This window comes from Oncorhynchus nerka, unplaced genomic scaffold, assembly GCF_034236695.1.
Source record: "Oncorhynchus nerka isolate Pitt River unplaced genomic scaffold, Oner_Uvic_2.0 unplaced_scaffold_2149, whole genome shotgun sequence".
Classification (NCBI taxonomy): domain Eukaryota; kingdom Metazoa; phylum Chordata; class Actinopteri; order Salmoniformes; family Salmonidae; genus Oncorhynchus; species Oncorhynchus nerka.
The window spans coordinates 9,310-30,003 of NW_027039170.1; the positions used below are offsets into that span (position 1 = coordinate 9,310).

Below are 20,694 nucleotides of genomic sequence, written 5' to 3' on the forward strand. Positions count from 1 at the left end.
AACCTGTCTCCCCCTTCATCTACACAGATTGAAGTGGATTTAACTAGTGACATCAGTAAGGGATCATAGCTTTAGCCTGGATTCACCTAGTCTTTCTAAGTCATGGAAGGAGCAGCTGTTCTGTTTTGTCTACCCAGTGTAAAGCACTACAGATAATCAAGTGCTATTTGCATGTGATGCATTTGTTCTGTTGTTTACAGGATGATTTGTATCTTATAGAGCGTGGCTTTAAGGGAATAGTATGGTCACATGTAGATAAAAAATAATGTGAAAAATTAACAGAGAAAATGTATATCAACACACTACCTTCATATAAGTATTTATTAATCATCTACATTTTCATATTGAGCTTCTACGTCTGTGTACAGGAACGTATTATTTGGAAGAGAAAATATATCAGCTTATTGTTAAATAATTATGACGTTCTTTCCAATACGAAAAGTGTTGTAACTACTGTTTCCAAACTGCGTTACCCATTCCAGCCAGCTGATGGCGATGAGCGTCTTTCAGTTGACTCTTCTTTCGTGACGTATAATGGACTGGACGGACGCTTCTTCAGGAACAACAAGGCGCCAACTCTTTCGACCACCTCGGTAGCTTGCTAGCCAACATAAAAGTGAAAGATTGACGCTTTAGACCATCTTAATGTACATTATCTAATCTCAGTGTTTTAAACACAGTTCTGTTGACGTATTAACTGGTTAACTGTAACCTAATTTGCAAACTTGTTAAAGATTTATGCTGAGCCGAGCACTAGGCTAGTCGCTAATGCTAACTAGCTAGCTAACATCCCTGACCATGAGTTCATTAAAGTACTCATCCCCTGCTAATGAAGAGGAGGTCTGCTGTTTTAATGTACATTAGCTAACCTCAGTGTTTTAAACAAGTTTCGTTTGACGTATCAACTGGTTCAATTTGCAAACGTGTTAAAGATTGATACTGAGCCTAGCACTAGGCTAGACGCTAATGCTAGCTAGCTAGATAACATCCCTGACCATGAGCTCACTAAACTACTCCTCCCTTGCTAATGAAGAGGGGTCGGCTGTATGGAGAAAGAATCTTTCAGAATGAAAAAGGAGGAAGAGGAGGCTGTTATAGTGAAAGAAGAGAAAGAACCGTTTAGAGAGGAAGATGATGCTATCTCAATAAAGGTGAAGGAGGAAGACGTTTTGGGGGTGAAAGAGGAAGAGACAGAATATCAGATTAACACCAGTGAGTACTGTCTTCAACAGGGACACAAACTATGCAGTTGTTGAACTAATGTGTGGTTTTAAAGGGGCATTCTACTGAAGTTCTACACTTGAATATGTTGTTCAGTACTGTAGGAATTGTTAAAGGGTCGATATGCCATTGGTTCATATATTTTAGGGACTTTTCAATTAGATGTATTGAATTCTCCATGTGGTCTATATTAAAGTTCCCCTCATCTAATATAACAGGCTTTTAAAATTCAATATTGGTGCATATTTTCTACTTAAAATAACAAAGGGACGCAAAAGCGACCCATTTCGTGGAACGACCCTTTTACATTTGCATCACAAACACTGTTTTAGGAAATCATGATGAAAGTGGCCATTTTAGACATATGCATGCCTCTTGTAAGACTCTATGATTGCAATTGATGGTCATAAGTTTACCATCTGTTTGATGTCCTCGTTCACACAGGAGAGAGACATGACTATTATGGATCCTCTGGGGAGCCTCAACAACATCCTGATGCTGACGAGGAAGAGAAGAGTCTCTCCAGATCAGAACACCAGATGGTACAGCTTGGTCTGGCCTAGCATACAGTTTGCTCTCTCTGGGTCTGGGATGGGTTTCTGTAAAACACTTCATGACAACAGTGGCATCAGCAGGTCTAGCATACAGCTTGGTCTGGTCTAGCATACAGCTTGGTCTGGTCTAGCATACAGCTTGCTCTCTCTGGGTCTGGGATGGGTTTCTGTATATCACTTCATGACAACAGTGACATCAGCATCCATAATGATATGTGTCTGTGTCCCCTCTTTATGGTAACCAGGACAACGCTAGCCCCTCCTCCCTCCCGGAGTCCCCGTGTCGTGCCTCTCCTGGTAGCACCTTACTGCTGGGTATGAAGAGGTTGTCTGTGCTGCTGGTGGACTGCAGGAAAACAACGGGGCTGAGTGGAACTGTGAGAGGAGGAGAAGAGAAGAAAGGATCAGATTTGACACATCAAAGTAAGTAGTTTAGTTTGAACAAATACAAAGCTAGCTTTGGAGAGAAAGTTTCAAGATGATCCAATGTAAGGTGCTTGTTTTACAAAAACTTTTCCTTAAAACATTATGGATATTACATTGCCTGTCCCAGTCAACCCCCCTATCTTTACAAGACTGTAGAACAGGCAAACTAAACTCAAGACACTGTTAATTAACTAATACTGGAGGAAAGCTGTGATCAGGCTGCCCACTCAAGAGAAAGCTTCAAACTGTAACCAGTGCCGGCAACCTTGTTCAGGTTGTCAATCAACCTACCAGGGTAGTTACAAACAGTAGAGGAATGAAATCAACAACATGGTTTGATCATATCTTTACTAATGCTGCAGAAATGGGTTTTAAAGCAGTATCCAGATCCATCAGATGTAGTGATCACATTATAGTAGCCATGTCTAGGAAAACCACAGTTCCAAAGGCTGGGCCTAATATTGTGTATAAGAGGTCATACATTTTTTTGTAGTGATTCCTATGTTGTTGATGTAAATAATATTTGTTTGCCCTTGGTGTGTAATGATGAGCAACCAGACGCTGCCCTTGACACATTTGAAACTGCTTATCCCAGTTACTAATAAGCAGCACCCATTAAGAAAATGACTGTAAAAACTGTTAAATCCATGTGGATTGATGAGGAATTACAAAATGGTATGATGAAGAGGGAGGCAAAAAAAGATGGCAAATAGGTCTGGCTGAATAACTGATTGGCAAACCTATTGCATATTGAGAAATCATGTGACTAAACTGAATAAAAAGAAGAAACTACACTATGAAACAAAGATAAATGACATGAAGAATGATTGTAAAAACTCTTTGGAGCATCTTCAATGCGCAAATAAAATCAACAATGACAAGTCTCTGGTGTCTGACAACGTGGATGGAAAATTGAGGATAATAGCAGCCGATATTGCCATTCCTATTTGCCTTGTCTTGAATTTAAGCCTACTAGAAAGTGTGTGCCCTCAGGCCTGGGGAAGCTAAAGTAATTCCACTACCCAAGAATAGTAAAGCTCCCTTTACTGGCTTAAATAGCTGACCAATCAGCCTGTTACCAACCCTTGCAATTTTGGGAAAAAAATATTTGACCAGATACAATGCTATTTTACAGTAAACAAATATAGACTTTTAGCTTATAGGGAAGTTCATTCAACAAGCACAGCACTTGCAAATGACTGATTGGCTGAGAGAAATTGATGATAAAAATACTGTTGGGGCTGTTTTGTTTGACTTCAGTGCGGCATTTGACATTATCGATCATAGTCTGTTGCTGACAAAAACGTATGGCTTTACACCCCCTGCTATATTGTGGATAAAGAGTTTTTCTTTTAAAATGTAACCTTTATTTAACTAGGCAAGTCAGTTAAGAACAAATTATTTTTTTCAATGACGGCCTTGTTCAGGGGCAGAACGACAGAGTTTTTTACCTTGTCAACTCGGGGATTCGATCCAGCAATCTTTCGGTTACTGGCCTACCGCTCTAACCACTAGGCTACCTGCCGCCCCAGAGCTACAAAATCAAGTTTGAATCAGGAATTCCCCAGGGCAGCTGTTTGGCACCTACTTTTTTCAATCTTTACCAACAACATTCCATTGACATTTGAGTAAAGCCAGTGAGTCTATGTATGTGGATGACTCAACACCGTACACGTCAGCTACTACAGCGACTGAAATGACTGCAACACTTAACATAGAGCTGCAGTTAGTTTCAGAATGGGTGTCAAGGAATAAGTTAGTCCTAAATATTTCTGATTACCTTAAAACCTCTTGGTGTTAGGGGGCAGTATTTTCATTTTTGGGGAAAAAACGTCCCCGTTTTAAACGGGATATTTTGTCAGGAAAAGATGCTAGAATATGCATATAATTGACATCTTTGGATAGAAAACACTCTAACGTTTCCAAAACTGTAAAGATATTGTCTGTGAGTATAACAGAACTGATGTTGCAGCCGAAAGCCTGAGAAAAATCTAACACGGAAGTGCCCCAGGTTTTGAAAGCGCTGCGTTCCAATGACTCACTATATGGCTTTGAATGTACCATCAACGAGCTTACGCTTTCTACGTATTCCCCAAGGTGTCTACAGCATTGTGACGTAGTTTTACGCATTTCTGTTGAAGAATAGCCGTATGGGGGCACATTGCGTAAGTGGTCACATGGTGGCTCCGAGAGAGATTCTCGCGTAAAGCGCAGAGGTAGCCATTATTCCAATCGGTCCTAGAGAAAAAGGAATTGTCCCGATGGATATATTATCAAATAGATATTAGAAAAACACCTTGAGGATTGATTCTAAACAACGTTTGCCATGTTTTTGTCGATATTATGGAGCTAATTTGGAATATTTTTCTGTAAAGCATATTTTGAAAATCTGAGATGACAGGGTTATTAACAAAAGGCGAAGCTGTGTTCCAATATATTTCACTTGTGATTTTCATGAATATGAATATTTTCTAGGAAGATTTATGTCCGTTGCGTTATGCTAATTAGTGTCAGATGATGATAACGGTCCCGTTCACGGGCTGGGTGTCACTACAGGTTAAGTTACATGGCCTACTATGCTAATTCTGTAGCGGTATTGTTAGAGGGGGCTAAATAAATATTTTGTTGGTGCGCCAGGCAGGTATTAACCCTAGTTATTAAAGTTAGTTATTACCTATTATAACATTATTATTTTTTAAATATTATTAAAACCGAAAGGATGAGAATAGAATAGATAGAGTAGCGCTTCCAGACACATTCTAAACATTATGGAGACTTAAAGGAGGACTGTAACAGCTAATGTTGAAGCATTATGGAGTCTTAAAGGAGGACTGTAGCAGCTAATGATGAAGCATTATAGAGTCTTAAAGGAGGACTGTAGCATCTAATGATGAAAAATTATGGAGTCTTAAAGGAGGACTGTAGCATCATGAGGTAATCACCGGGAATTCGTTTAAATTAACATGTGTGCCTTTAAATTAACATGTGTGCCTTTTTAGAAGTTAAGTTTGGGATAGGGGGCAGTATTTTCACGTCCGGAAGAAAAGCGTTCCCAAAATAAACTACCTGCTACCTGCCCAGAAGCTAGGATATGCATATAATTGGTAGGTTTGGATAGAAAACACTCTAAAGTTTCTAAAACTGTTAAAATAATGTCTGTGCGTATATCATAACTTATTTGGCAGGTGAAACCCCGAGGACAAACCATCCAGGAGGAATTTTTTGTTGATGAGGTGACTCTGTTTTCAAATGGTTTTGTGTGGCACTTTTGCTGTTGCACTTGGTTGCAGTTCCTATTGCTTCCACTAGATGTCAACAGTCTTTAGAAATTGGTTGATGTTTTTCTTTAGAGAAATGAAGAAGTTCGGCTATTCAGAACGAGGGTCCAGCCTAGTGCTCTCTAATGTTTTGATGCGCGCTCCAGGTCACGCGCTTCACGTTGTTTTTATCCGGTATTGAACACCGTTTATCCCATCTTAAATTTTCTCGATTATTTACGTTTTAAAATACCTAAAGTTGGATTAGGAAAGTTGTTTCAAATGTTTGGACAGCATTTACAGGTATCGTATTAGATATTTTGTAGTCATGCTGGGCGAGTTGGAACCAGTGTTTTTTTTTTTAAATCAAACGCGCCAAATAAATGGACATTTTGGAGATATAACGACGGAATTAATCGAAGAAAAGGACCATTTGTGATGTTTATGGGACATTGGAGTGCCAACAGAAGAAGCTCTTCAAAGGTAAGGCACAAATTATATAGTTATTTCTGAGGTTTGTGTCGCGCCTGGTGGGTTGAAATATGATTGTCGTGTGTTTGTTTGATGGGGTGCTGTCCTCAGATAATCGCATGGTTTGCTTTTGCCGTAAAGCCTTTTTGAAATCTGACACGGTGGCTAGATTAACAAGAAGTTAACCTTTGCACTTGTGAATGCATGAAAGTTAAATATTTCTAATAAATAAATTAAAAATTAAAAAATACTTTGCACTCTGCAATTTCACCGGATGTTGTCAACGTTCCGCTAGCGGAATCCCTAGCCATAACATGCTCAGCCCCCTCCTGTACTCCCTGTTCACTCATGACTGCATGGCCAGACACGACATCAACGCCATCATTGAACAGTGTCATCAGGCCTGATCACTGACAACAACAACAAAGCCTACAGGGAGGAGGTCAGAGACCTGGTTGTGTGGTGCCAGGACAGCAACCATTCCCTCAATGTGATCAAGATAAAGGAGATGATTGTGGACTACAGGAAAAGGAGGACCAAGCACGCCCCATTCTCATTGACAGAGCTGTAGCTGAGCAGGTTGAGAGTTTCAAGTTCCTTGGTGTCCGCATCACCAACAAACTATCATGGTCCAAGCACACCAAGACAGTCGTGAAGAGGGCACGACAAAACCTATTCCCCTTCAGGATACTGAAAAGATTTGTCATGGGTCCTCAGATCCTCAAAACGTTCTACAGCTGCACCATCGAGAGCATCCTGACTGATTGCATCACTGCCTGGTTTGGCAACTGCTCGGCCTCTGACCGCAAGGCACTACAGAGGGCAGTGCGTACGGCCCAGTACATCACTAGGAGCAAGCTTCCTGCCACTCAGGACTTCTATACCAGGCGGTGTCAGAGGGACTTATTTTGTACTTTACAAGTATTTTTCTTAACTGCATTGTTGGTTAAGGGCTTGTAAGTAAGCATTTCACTAAGGTCTACACCGGTTGTATTCGGCACGTGAATAATAATATTTAATTTGATTTTCATACTTTTCTAATAAAACACTTTTCAACCCATATGATCTATTACATAATAAATACTTTATAATATGGCTATACAGTGGGGAGAACAAGTATTTGATAACCTGCAAAATCGGCAGTGTTTCCTACTTACAAAGCATGTAGAGGTCTGTAAGTTTTTATCATGGATACACTTTTAAAAATATATATATATTTCACCTTTATTTAACCAGGTAGGCAAGTTGAGAACAAGTTCTCATTTACAATTGCGACCTGGCCAAGATAAAGTAAAGCAGTTCGACACATACAACGACAGAGTTACACATGGAGTAAAACAAACATACAGTCAATAATACAGTATAAACAAGTCTATATACGACGTGAGCAAATGAGGTGAGATAAGGGAGGTAAAGGCAAAAAGGCCATGGTGGCAAAGTAAATACAATACAGCAAGTAAAACACTGGAATGGTAGATTTGCAGTGGAAGAATGTGCAAAGTAGAAATAAAAATAATGGGGTGCAAAGGAGCAAAATAAATAAAATAAATACAGTAGGGAAAGAGGTAGTTGTTTGGGTTTAAATTATAGGTGGGCTATGTACAGGTGCAGTAATCTGTGAGCTGCTCTGACAGTTGGTGCTTAAAGCAAGTGAGGGAGATAAGTGTTTCCAGTTTCAGAGATTTTTGTAGTTCAATCCAGTCATTGGTAGCAGAGAACTGGAAGGAGAGGCAGCCAAAGAAAGAATTGATTTTGGGGGTGACCAGAGAGATATACCTGCTGGAGGGCGTGCTACAGGTGGGTGATGCTATGGTGACCAGCGAGCTGAGATAAGGGGGGACTTTACCTAGCAGGGTCTTGTAGATGACATGGAGCCAGTGGGTTTGGCGACGAGTATGAAGCGAGGGCCAGCCAACGAGAGCGTACAGGTCGCAATGGTGGGTAGTATATGGGGCTTTGGTGACAAAAACGGATTGCACTGTGATAGACTGCATCCAATTTGTTGAGTAGGGTATTGGAGGCTATTTTGTAAATGACATCGCCGAAGTCGAGGATTGGAAGGATGGTCAGTTTTACAAGGGTATGTTTGGCAGCATGAGTGAAGGATGCTTTGTTGCGAAATAGGAAGCCAATTCTAGATTTAACTCTGGATTGGAGATGCTTGATGTGGGTCTGGAAGGAGAGTTTACAGTCTAACCAGACACCTAGGTATTTGTAGTTGTCCACGTATTCTAAGTCAGAGCCGTCCAGAGTAGTGATGTTGGACAGGCGGGCAGGTGCAGGCAGCGATCGGTTGAAGAGCATGCATTTAGTTTTACTTGTATTCAAGAGCAATTGGAGGCCACGGAAGGAGAGTTGTATGGCATTGAAGCTTGCCTGGAGGGTTGTTAACACAGTGTCCAAAGAAGGGCCAGAAGTATACAGAATGATGTTGTCTGCGTAGAGGTGGATCAGAGACTCACCAGCAGCAAGAGCGACATCATTGATGTATACAGAGAAGAGAGTCGGTCCAACAATTGAACCCTGTGGCACCCCCATAAAGACTGCCAGAGGTCCGGACAGCAGACCCTCCGATTTGACACACTGAACTCTATCAGAGAAGTAGTTGGTGAACCAGGCGAGGCAATCATTTGAGAAACCAAGGCTGTTGAGTCTGCCGATGAGGATGTGGTGATTGACAGAGTTGAAAGCCTTGTCCAGATCAATGAATACGGCTGCACAGTAATGTTTCTTATCGATGGCGGTTAAGATATCGTTTAGGATCTTGAGCGTGGCTGAGGTGCACCCATGACCAGCTCTGAAACCAGATTGCATAGCAGAGAAGGTATGGTGAGATTCGAAATGGTCGGTAATGGATGGACCTTAGAAAGGCAAGGTAGGATCGATATAGGTCTGTAGCAGTTTGGGTCAAGAGTGTCCCCCCCTTTGAAGAGGGGGATGACCGCAGCTGCTTTCCAATCTTTGGGAATCTCAGACGACACGAAAGAGAGGTTGAACAGGCTAGTAATAGGGGTGGCAACAATTTCGGCAGATAATTTTAGAAAGAAAGGGTCCAGATTGTCTAGCCCGGTTTGATTTGTAAGGGTCCAGATTTTGCCACTCTGTCAGAACATCAGCTGACTGGATTTGGGAGAAAGAGAAATGGGGAAGGCTTGGGCGAGTTGCTGTGGGGGGTACAGTGCTGTTGACCGGGGTAGGAGTAGCCAGGTGGAAAGCATGGCCAGCCATAGAAAAATGCTTATTGAAATTCTCAATTATGGTGGATTTATCAGTGGTGACAGTGTTTCCTATCTTCAGTGCAGTGGGCAGCAGGGAGGAGGTGTTCTTATTCTCCATGGACTTTACAGTGTTCCAGAACTTTTTTGAGTTAGTGTTGCAGGAATCAAATTTCTGCTTGAAAAAGCTAACCTTGGCTTTTCTATAACTGCCTGTGTATAATGGTTTCTAGCTTCCCTGAACAGCTGCATATCACGGGGGCTGTTCGATGCTAATGCAGAACTCCATAGGATGTTTTTGTGTTGGTTAAGGGCAGTCAGGTCTGGGGAGAACCAAGGGCTATATCTGTTCCTGGTTCTAAATTTCTTGAATGGGGCATGCTTATTTAAGATGGTTAGGAAGGCATTTAAAAAAAAAAATACCCAGGCATCCTCTACTGACGGGATGAGATCAATATCCTTCCAGGATACCCCGGCCAGGTCGATTAGAAAGGCCTGCTCGCTGAAGTGTTTCAGGGAGCGTTTGACAGTGATGAGTGGAGGTCGTTTGACCGCTGACCCATTACGGATGCAGGCAATGAGGCAGTGATCGCTGAGATCTTGGTTGATAACAGCAGAGGTGTATTTAGAGGGCAAGTTGGTTAGGATGATATCTATGAGGGTGCCCGTGTTTAAGGCTTTGGGGAGGTTCATTGATAATTTGTGTGAGATTGAGGGCATCACGTTTAGATTGTAGGATGGCTGGGGTGTTAAGCATGTTCCAGTTTAGGTCGCCTAGCAGCACGAGCTCAAAGATAGATGGGGGGCAATCCGTTCACATATGGTGTCCAGAGCACAGCTGGGGGCAGAGGGTGGTTTATAGCAGGCTTCAACCATGAGAGACGGGATCTAAAACAAAAATCCAGAAAATCACATTGAATGATTTTTAAGTAATTAATTTGCATTTTGAGACCCAGAGTTACTTCTGCTGCAGAGGATAAGTTCATTAGAGTTACCAGCCTCAGAAATTGCTGCCCAAATAAATGCTTCACAGAGTTGCATGAACAGACACATCTCAATATCAACTGTTCAGAGGAGACTGTGTGAATCAGGCCTTCATGGTCGAATTGCTGCAAAGAAACCACTACTCAAGCACACCAATAAGAAGAAGAGACTTGCTTGGGCCAAGAAACACGAGCAATGGACATTAGACCGGTGGATATCTGTCCTTGGGTCTGATGAGTCCAAATTTGAGATTTTTGGATCCGAGCGTCATGTCTTTGTGAGACGAGGAGTAGATGAACAGATTATCTCCGCATGTGTGGTTCCCACCGTGAAGCATGGTGGAGGAGATGTGATGGTGTGCGGGTGCTTTGCTGTTGACAATGTCATGAATAAATAAATCAAAGTCACACTTAACCAGCATGGCTTCCACAGCATTCTACAGCTATATGCCATCCCATCTAGTTTGGGCTTAGTCCCACTGTCATTTGATTTTCAACAGGACAATGACCCAACACACCTCCAGGCTGTGTAAGAGCTATTTTACCAAGAAGGAGAGTGATGGAGTGCTGCATCAGATGACCTGGCCTACACAATCCCCCGACCTCAACCAAATCAAGATGGTTTGGGATGAGTTGGATCGCAGAGGTGAAGGGAAAGCGGCCTACAAGTTCTCAGCATATGTGGGAACGCCTACAAGACTGTTGGAAAAGGATTCCAGGTGAAGCTGTTTGAGAGAAAGCAAGGGTGGCAACTTTTGAAGAATAAAATATATATTTTGATTTAACACTTGTGGTTACTACATGATTCCATGTGTTTTTGAATAATTTTGATGTCTTTATTATTCTACAATGTAGAAAATAGTAAAAATAAAGAAAAACCCTTGAATGAGTAGGTGAGTCCAAACTTTTGACTGGTACTGTACATTAAATTCCGTAACAGCTCCAGTGGACATTCCTGCATCAGCATGCCAATTGCCCGCTCCCTCAGAGATCTGTGGCATTGCACATTTTCGAGTAGCCTTTTATTATCCCCAGCACAAGGTGCACCTGTGTAATAAGCAAGCTGTTCAATCAGCTTCTTGATATGCATATCATGTCAGGTGGATGGATTATCTTGGGAAAGAATAAATGTTGAATAACAGGGATGTAAAAAATTCTGCAATCTTTTTTGTTCAGCTCATGAACCATCCAACACTTTACATGTTGCGTTTATATTTTTGTTTTTTGTTGTTACTATCCGTTTTAGGAACATTTACCCAAAATATGACATCAGCGATAATCAAAATGTTGAAAATCTGTGAATGTCTAAATAAGAAATTGGTCCAATTAAACAGCAATGTGTCGAACCCTTTCAACAACGGGGAGATGTTACTGATGTGCTTTGTATCTGTGACGTAAAAACAAGTTTTGGACTTCCACACAAAATTACTTTAGTTATTTTATGTTTAAGGAAGTGTGTAGGTCACATTCTGTATCATACAGCTATGAATGTTATATATTTAGAACCACCTGTTCAATTGGAATCCAGCGACGTCTGTGTCTTCAGTGTCCTATAACTGTCTAGTTTTTTGTGTTCTGACTTGTAAAACAGGATGAATAAGTAATGTAAACATAGCAGTAATTACCAGGAAGCTCTACTTTTGTTTTAAAATCACACTAAGATTGTTAAAACTGGCCTCAGGTTATTGAGAGATCTGATTTAGGATTTACCCTCGTAGCAAGGTTGTTTTATCATGTGCTTTCATTCGGGTCTCTATTTAAAAATAACACTATCTTTGGCAGGAGAAAGACCAGACTCAGAGGAACCAGAGCCAGGGACGTCCAAACCAGCAAGACGACACCAGTGCTCCCAGTGTGAAAAGAGTTTTAAACAGAAAGCACATCTGAAAAGACATAAGATAATACACACAGGAGAGAAGCCTTACCACTGCTCCCAATGTGGAAAGTGTTTCGGCAGTTTGGGGGAGCTGAAACAACATGAGAGAATACACACAGGAGAGAAGCCTTACCACTGCTCCCAGTGTGGAAAGTGTTTCATCTGAAACCATGAGAGAATACACACAGGAGAGAAGCCTTACCACTGCTCCCACTGTGGAAAGTGTTTCAACCATTTGGGGGATCTGAAACAACATGAGAGAATACACACAGGAGAGAAGCCTTACCACTGCTCCCAATGTGGGAAGTGTTTCACTCGGTCGGGGGAAATGAAAGAACATGAGAAAATACACACAGGAGAGAAGCCTTACCACTGCTCCCAATGTGGAAAGTGTTTCTGAAACGACATGAGAGAATACAAGGAGTTTGGGGAAAGCTGAAAACAACATGAGAGAATACACACAGGAGAGAAGCCTTACCACTGCTCCCACTGTGGAAAGTGTTTCGAAAGCAGTTTGGGGAGCTGAAACACATGAGAGAATACACACACAGGAGAGAAGCCTTACCACTGCTCCCAGTGGAAAGTGTTTCAGCAGTTTGGGGAGCTGAAACAACATGAGAGAATACACACAGGAGAGAAGCCTTACCACTGCTCCCACTGTGGAAAGTGTTTCGGCAGTTTGGGGGAGCTGAAACAACATGAGAGAATACACACAGGAGAGAAGCCTTACCACTGCTCCCAGTGTGGAAAGTGTTTCAGCCGGTCGGGGGAGCTGAAACAACATGAGAGAATACACACGGGAGAGAAGCCTTACCACTGCTCCCAGTGTGGAAAGTGTTTTAAACAGAAAGCACATCTGAAAACACATAAGATAATACACACAGGAGAGAAGCCTTACCACTGCTCCCAATGTGGAAAGTGTTTCGGCAGTTTGGGGGAGCTGAAACAACATGAGAGAATACACACAGGAGAGAAGCCTTACCACTGCTCCCACTGTGGAAAGTGTTTCAACCAGTCGGGGGAGCTGAAACGACATGAGAGAATACACACAGGAGAGAAGCCTTACCACTGCTCCCACTGTGGAAAGTGTTTCGAATCAGTTTGGGGAAGCTGAAACAACATGAGAGAATACACACAGGAGAGAAGCCTTACCACTGCTCCCAGGGTGCAAACCATTTGCCCATTTAGGAAGCCTGAAAGAACACATTAGACTGCACACAGAGGAGAAGGCTTAGAAAAGCTCAGACTGTGGGAAAACATATTACTCATAAGTCACTTAAACGTCATTAGAGAATCCACACAGGAGAGAGAAATTATTTCTCTTAGCGTGTATGTTGATATTTCACATCACATTGACTTAAAATTCATCAGAGAACATACACAGTGCTCCTGTTGTATTATATTGTTGACTGACAATGTGTTTACCTGTCTTTACCATATGAAATTAAATGGTACAGGGTATACTCAAACATATATTTGTTTGTTTTTATTAGAAAACATGAATTGAATATGGAGTCTGTCAGTTTGAATATAAAGAAGATCAGGTTCCTTCTTTTAAACGGTCCTTTTTTAAAACTCTCTGTGTTTATCTGGGTGTGTCATTCCTCCAGCACTACAGATAATCAAGTGATATTTGGATGTGATGCATTAGTTCCATTGTTGACATTTGCATTGTTGCCCACTGATGATTTAATGAAATGAAAATGTTCAGACTCTGTAATGGAAAATGTTAGTTGTATGTGTGTCCACATAACTGAGTATGTGACTAACCTTGTGAAACTGTCCTATTATAAGCTCCTGTTCTTGGGAGGATCATTCTGTGTTGCAAACCAATTTACACCTGTGTCCTTGTATGAATAAAGTCCCGCCCAGGAACAGGAAACTATAAAGATATGTGCTCATCACTCAATGCTTCAGGAATTCAGACTGTACACTGCGATGTGTAACTCTGTTATTCTCTCTGAGCTCAGAAATAAAGAATCTTGGTTTGACTTGGACTCCAGCAGATCCTTATTTTATAATATCCACCACAACTCTCCCAAGGATTGCTGTTTATTATTGTCTCAATGAAGAGTTCCTCTTTCGACTTTCCTGGGGGCGTTTACAAACCTCCCACTGGTTGAATAAACGCTGTTAACCGAATTATGAGATTATTATGGGTGAGAGCAATTATTTTATTTGTCAAATGGCAACCAAGCATCGGTCATCATGTCACCAGATTAAGACCCTCAAAATGTATTGGAATTGAGCATCAAGCTCATCACATGTAGTTTCACCACCCTGTGAAGTTCATAACTTATTTCATCTGTAGCCTAATAAACTACATGTTTTTCCAAGTTTTAGAGGGAGGACCACACAACATATCATCGCGTGACTCCAAGTTAACTAAGATATGATGGTTATTATATAAATATTTGTACATATATATTTGTATATCGCCATTTCTCACTAAAACGTTTTTTACTGACACAACCCACCATGTCAAACGAACTAACATATCGTCTGTCGCCATTTATAAAAATGTTCAGGCATAACCTGTTTCCGTCAGCCCAGTCATTACTTTTGAAATGGTTGGATCAATATCCACCTTCATGATATGGATGAAGCCTGGTTTGGAATGTCTGAGTAGTTCTATCTGATGTCATAATACACCCCTCTGATAGTGATACATTTGTTACTTACAGGGCACCACTGCCCCTGACCAGCTGAATGCAGGTGGGCTCTCCTGTCAACATGGGGCTCCTGCTGCAGGAAGCCTAGCGGTTAACAGTGTTGGGCCAGTAACTGAAAGATCCCTGGTTTGAATCCCAGAGAGGACTAGGTGGAAAATCTGTCAATGTGCCCTTGAGGGCTGCAACAGGAGCCTCATGTTGGACAGGAGAGCCCACCTGCACTCAGCTGGCCAGGTGTCTTAACAGGAACAGGATGTGCCTGTCCAACACTCTTCCCCACATCAAGGATGGTGTCACATGGTCACACAGCTCTCTTCATTGAGGAGACACACTAGAAGCATCAGTAAGTCATCACAAATGACTATTTCTAAAGAAAGATAATAGACAAGTAGAATGGGACAGGTTTCTTATAGGCTACACATTACTGGACATAATAACATATTAACTTTGTGCTGTTGATGTATTGCTGCTAATAATATTATTTCAGAGAGTCTGAAACTCTGCTCCTAACAAGGAAGTACTCTGCTCCTAACAAGGAAGTACTCTGCTCCTAACAAGGAAGTACTCTGCTCCTAACAAGGAAGTACTCTGCTCCTAACAAGGAAGTACTCTGCTCCTAACAAGGAAGTACTCTGCTCCTAACAAGGAAGTACTCTGCTCCTAACAAGGAAGTACTCTGCTCCTAACAAGGAAGTACTCTGCTCCTAACAAGGAAGTACTCTGCTCTGCTAACAAGGAAGTACTGCTCCTAACAAGGAAGTAATCTGCTCCTAACAAGGAGGTACTCTGCTCCTAACAAGGAAGTAATCTGCTCATAACAAGGAAGTACTCTGCTCCTAACAAGGAAGTAATCTGCTCCTAACAAGGAAGTACTCTGCTCCTAACAAGGAAGTATTCTGCTCCTAACAAGCCACCAATTGTGCAAGTTCTCCCACTTAAACAAATGAGAGAGGCCTGTAATTTTCATCAGGAGATACCTTAATACCAGCAACAGTGTGTGAAAACCTTGTGAAGACTTACAGAAAACATTTGACCTCTGTCATTGCCAACACAGGGTATATAACAAAGTATTGAGATAAACAATGTGATTTTCTGGATTTTTTTTCTCATTTCGTCTGTCATAGTTGAAGTGTACCTATGATGAAAATTACAGGCCTCTCTCGTTTTTTTAAGTGGGAGAACTTGCACAATTGGTGGCCGACTAAATACTTTTTGCCCCACTGTATGTTAATCTCTAGGAGACAGAACAAGTCTCCTTCCTGAGCGGTATGACGGCTGTGTGGTCCCATGGTGTTTATAATTGCATACTATTGTATGTAAAGATGAACATGGTATCTTCAGGCGTTTGGAAATTTCTCCGAAGGATGAACCAGACCTGTGGAGGTCAACAATTCTTTTTCTGAGGTCTTGGCTGATTTCCACATGATGTCAAGCAAAGAGGTACTGAGTTTGAAGGTAGGCCTTGAAATACATCCACAGGTACACCTCCAATTGACTCAAATTATGTCAAATAGCCTATCAGAAGCTTCGAAAAATATGACATAATTTTCTGGCATTTTCCAAGCTGTTTAAAGGCAAAGTCAACATAGTGTATGTAAACTTCTGACCCACTGGAATTGTGATACAGTGAATTATAAGTGAGATACCTGCAAAACTGATAGAGACATACCCCAAGCGAGTTACAACTGTAATCGCAGCAAAAGGTGGCACTACAAAGTATTAACTTAAGGGGGCTGAATAATTTTGCACGCCCAATTTTTCAGTTTTTGATTTGTTAAAAAAGTTTGAAATATCCAATAAATGTCGTTCCACTTTATGATTGTGTCCCACTTGTTGTTGATTCTTCACAAAAAAATACAGTTTTATATCTTTATGTTTGAAGCCTGAAATGTGGCAAAAGGTCGCAAAGTTCAAGGGGGCCGAATACTTTCGCAAGGCACTGTATAGCCTCCACATTGACTCTGTACTGGTACCCCCTGTATATAGCCTCCACATTGACACTGTACTGGTATCTCCTGTATATAGCCTCCACATTGACTCTGTACTGGTACCCCCTGTATATAGCCTCCACATTGACTCTGTACTGGTACCTCCTGTATATAGCCTCCACATTGACTCTGTACTGGTACCTCCTGTATATAGCCTCCACATTGACTCTGTACTGGTACCTCCTGTATATAGCCTCCACATTGACTCTGTACTGGTACCCCTGTATATAGCCTCCACATTGACACTGTACCTCCTGTACTCCACATACTCTGTACTGGTACCCCTGTATATAGCCTCCACATTGACTCTGTACTGGTACCCTGGTACCCCTGTATATAGCCTCCACATTGACTCTGTACTGGTACCCCTGTATATAGCCTCCATTGACTCTGTACTGGTACCCCCTGTATATAGCCTCCACATTGACTCTGTACTGGTACCTCCTGTATATAGCCTCCACATTGACTCTGTACTGGTACCTCCTGTATATAGCCTCCACATTGACTCTGTACTGGTACCTCCTGTATATAGCCTCCACATTGACTCTGTACTGGTACCTCCTGTATATAGCCTCCACATTGACTCTGTACTGGTACCCCTGTATATAGCCTCCACATTGACTCTGTACTGGTACCCCCTGTATATAGCCTCCACATTGACTCTGTACTGGTACCTCCTGTATATAGCCTCCACATTGACTCTGTACTGGTACCTCCTGTATATAGCCTCCACATTGACTCTGTACTGGTACCTCCTGTATATAGCCTCCACATTGACTCTGTACTGGTACCCCTGTATATAGCCTCCACATTGACTCTGTACTGGTACCCCTAGTACTGGTACCCCTGTATATAGCCTCCACATTGACTCTGTACTGGTACCCCTGTATATAGCCTCCACATTGACTCTGTACTGGTACCTCCTGTATATAGCCTCCACATTGACTCTGTACTGGTACCTCCTGTATATAGCCTCCACATTGACTCTGTACTGGTACCTCCTGTATATAGCCTCCACATTGACTCTGTACTGGTACTGTATATAGCCTCCACATTGACTCTGTACTGGTACCTCCTATATAGCCTCCACATTGACTCTGTACTGGTACCCCTGTATATAGCCTCCACATTGACTCTGTACTGGTACCCCTGTATATAGCCTCCACATTGACTCTGTACTGGTACCTCCTGTATATAGCCTCCACATTGACTCTGTACTGGTACCTCCTGTATATAGCCTCCACATTGACTCTGTACTGGTACCTCCTGTATATAGCCTCCACATTGACTCTGTACTGGTACCCCTGTATATAGCCTCCACATTGACTCTGTACTGGTACCTCCTGTATATAGCCTCCACATTGACTCTGTACTGGTACCTCCTGTATATAGCCTCCACATTGACTCTGTACTGGTACTGGTACATTGACTCTGTACTGGTACCTGTATATAGCCTCCACATTGACTCTGTACTGGTACCTCCTGTATATAGCCTCCACATTGACTCTGTACTGGTACCTCCTGTATATAGCCTCCACATTGACTCTGTACTGGTACCTGTATATAGCTGTATATAGCCTCCACATTGACTCTGTACTGGTACCCTCCTGTATATAGCCTCCACATTGACTCTGTACTGGTACCTCCTGTATATAGCCTCCACATTGACTCTGTACTGGTACCTCCTGTATATAGCCTCCACATTGACTCTGTACTGGTACCTCCTGTATATAGCCTCCACATTGACTCTGTACTGGTACCTCCTGTCCACATTGACTCTGTACTGGTACCTCCTGTATATAGCCTCCACATTGACTCTGTACTGGTACCTCCTGTATATAGCCTCCACATTGACTCTGTACTGGTACCTCCTGTATATAGCCTCCACATTGACTCTGTACTGGTACCTCCTGTATATAGCCTCCACATTGACTCTGTACTGGTACCTCCTGTATATAGCCTCCACATTGACTCTGTACTGGTACCTCCTGTATATAGCCTCCACATTGACTCTGTACTGGTACCTCCTGTATATAGCCTCCACATTGACTCTGTACTTCCTGTATTTTGCCTCGTTATTGTTTTTTTATTGTGTTACTTTTTTTATTTAGAAAATATTTTCTTAACCCTTATTTTTCTTAACTACATTGTTGGTTAAGGGCTTGTCAGTAAGCATTACACCTGTTGTATTCAGCGCATGTGACAAATAATATTTGATTTTAACTAAATATAGAGTAGAGTTCGACCGATCATGATTTTTCAACTTAGTATAATAAATCAATAAAAATCCATTTAGCCTCAAATAAATAATGAAACATGTTCAATTTGGTTTAAATAATGCAAAAACAAAGTGTCGGAGAAGTAAATAAATGGCAATATGTGCCATTTAAAAAAGCTAACGTTTGAGTTCCTTGCTCAGAACATGAGAACATATGAAAGTGGTGGTTCCTTTTAACATGAGACTTCAATATTCCAAGGTAAGAGGTTTTAGGTTGTAGTTAACCTCTTGCCTCTACTTGGGACGCTTGCGTCCCAACTAGAGCTCTGGAAATGCAAATGCGCTACGCTAAATGCTAATAGTATTAGTTAAAACTCAAAAGTTCATTAAAATACACATGCAGGGTATCAAATTAAAGCTACACTCGTTGTGAATCCAGGCAACAAGTCAGATTTTTAAAATGCTTTTCGGCGACAGCATGAGAAGCTATTATCTGATAGCATGCACCAATACACTACAACAGAAAAGCACAGCAGGGGACGTAAACAAAATAATTAGCATTTCGGCGTTACACAAACCGCACAATAAAATAGAAAACAGTCATTACCTTTCACCATCTTCTTTGTTGGCACTCCTAGATGTCCCATAAACACTATTGGGTCTTTATTTCGATTAAATCGGGCCATATAAAGCCAAGATATCGTTATATGTAGACTGTGTGATAAAGAAAAAAACAGCGATTTCACAACGTAACGTCATTTTTTAAAATTCAAAAAGTAGACGATAAACTTTCACAAAACACTTCTGAACCTCCTGTATACGTTTGTAATGCTACTTTAGGTATTAGTAAACGTTAATAAGCGATAAAAATCATCCGTACTGGCGATGTAAATATCATTAGCTGTCGTCTTGGAAAAATTTCAGGAGAGAGCTCTTCCGGAATGATCTGGGCGGAGACCGGAGGTAAGTCGTGCCCCTTTTTTTCAACCAAGAATCAAAGATGATTCAATTCACAAGACTCTAGACAACATGGGGATGCTGTGGGAGTTGAATGCTCACCTGTCTTATCTAATTCGCTCACTGTTAACAATTGCTGGAAGTGGCGCAAGGATATTTATTTCCATTTTCTGTGATCAGGTTTTCCTGCGCTTTCCGATGTAACGCACGTTATGTAATAGCCACAGTCGTGATTTAACCAGTTTTAAAAACGTCAGAGGGTTTCCTATCCACACATTCTAACCATATGAACGTACTATATTCCTGGCATGAGTAGCAGGGCGCTGAAATGTTGCGCGATTTTTAACAAAATGTTCAAAAAAGTAGAGGGTCGACTGAAGAGGTTAATATAGTATTTATAGAACTATTTCTCTCTATACCATTTGTATTTCATATACCTTTGACTATTGGATGTTCTTATCGGCACTCTAGTATTGCCAGTGTAACAGTATAGCTTCCGTCCCTCTCCTCGCCCCTACCTGGGCTCGAACCAGGAACACATCGACAACAGCCACACTCGAAGCAGCGTTACCCATCGCTCCACAAAAGCCGCAGGCCCTTGCAGAGCAAGGGGAATAACTACTCCAAGTCTCAGAGCGAGTGACGTTTGAAACGCTAATAGCGTGCGCCCGCTAACTAGCTAGCCATTTCACATTGGTTACACCAGCCATTAGGCTGATAGGCATGAAGTCATAAACAGCACTGTGCTTGCGAAGAGCTGCTGGCAAAACGCATGAAAGTGCTGTTTGAATGAATGCTTACGAGCCTGCTGCTGCCTACAATCGCTCAGTCAGACTGCTCTATCAGATCATAGACT

General features: G+C 41.7%; 1 protein-coding gene across 3 annotated transcripts in view; it reads left to right on the forward strand.

Moving 5' to 3' along the window:
* The first annotated feature begins 546 nt into the window (after positions 1 to 546).
* LOC135567328 (zinc finger protein 37-like) overlaps positions 547 to 20,694 on the forward strand; it is a 36,510-nt gene continuing 16,362 nt past the window's right edge. The window contains exons 1-5 of one of the 3 annotated variants that reach the window (XR_010462331.1): positions 549 to 1,212; positions 1,666 to 1,763; positions 2,021 to 2,198; positions 10,628 to 10,846; positions 11,910 to 12,160. Coding sequence is in view for 2 of the 3 variants with exons in the window: in XM_065014752.1 (XP_064870824.1) it covers positions 1,047 to 1,212; positions 1,666 to 1,763; positions 2,021 to 2,198; positions 10,628 to 10,635 (450 nt within the window). In the remaining variant the exon portion in view is untranslated. Of the gene's footprint in view, positions 1,213 to 1,665; positions 1,764 to 2,020; positions 2,199 to 10,627; positions 11,486 to 11,909; positions 12,161 to 20,694 lie in introns of those variants that run through there. The other 2 variants (XM_065014752.1, XM_065014751.1) reach the window with 2 other exon arrangements.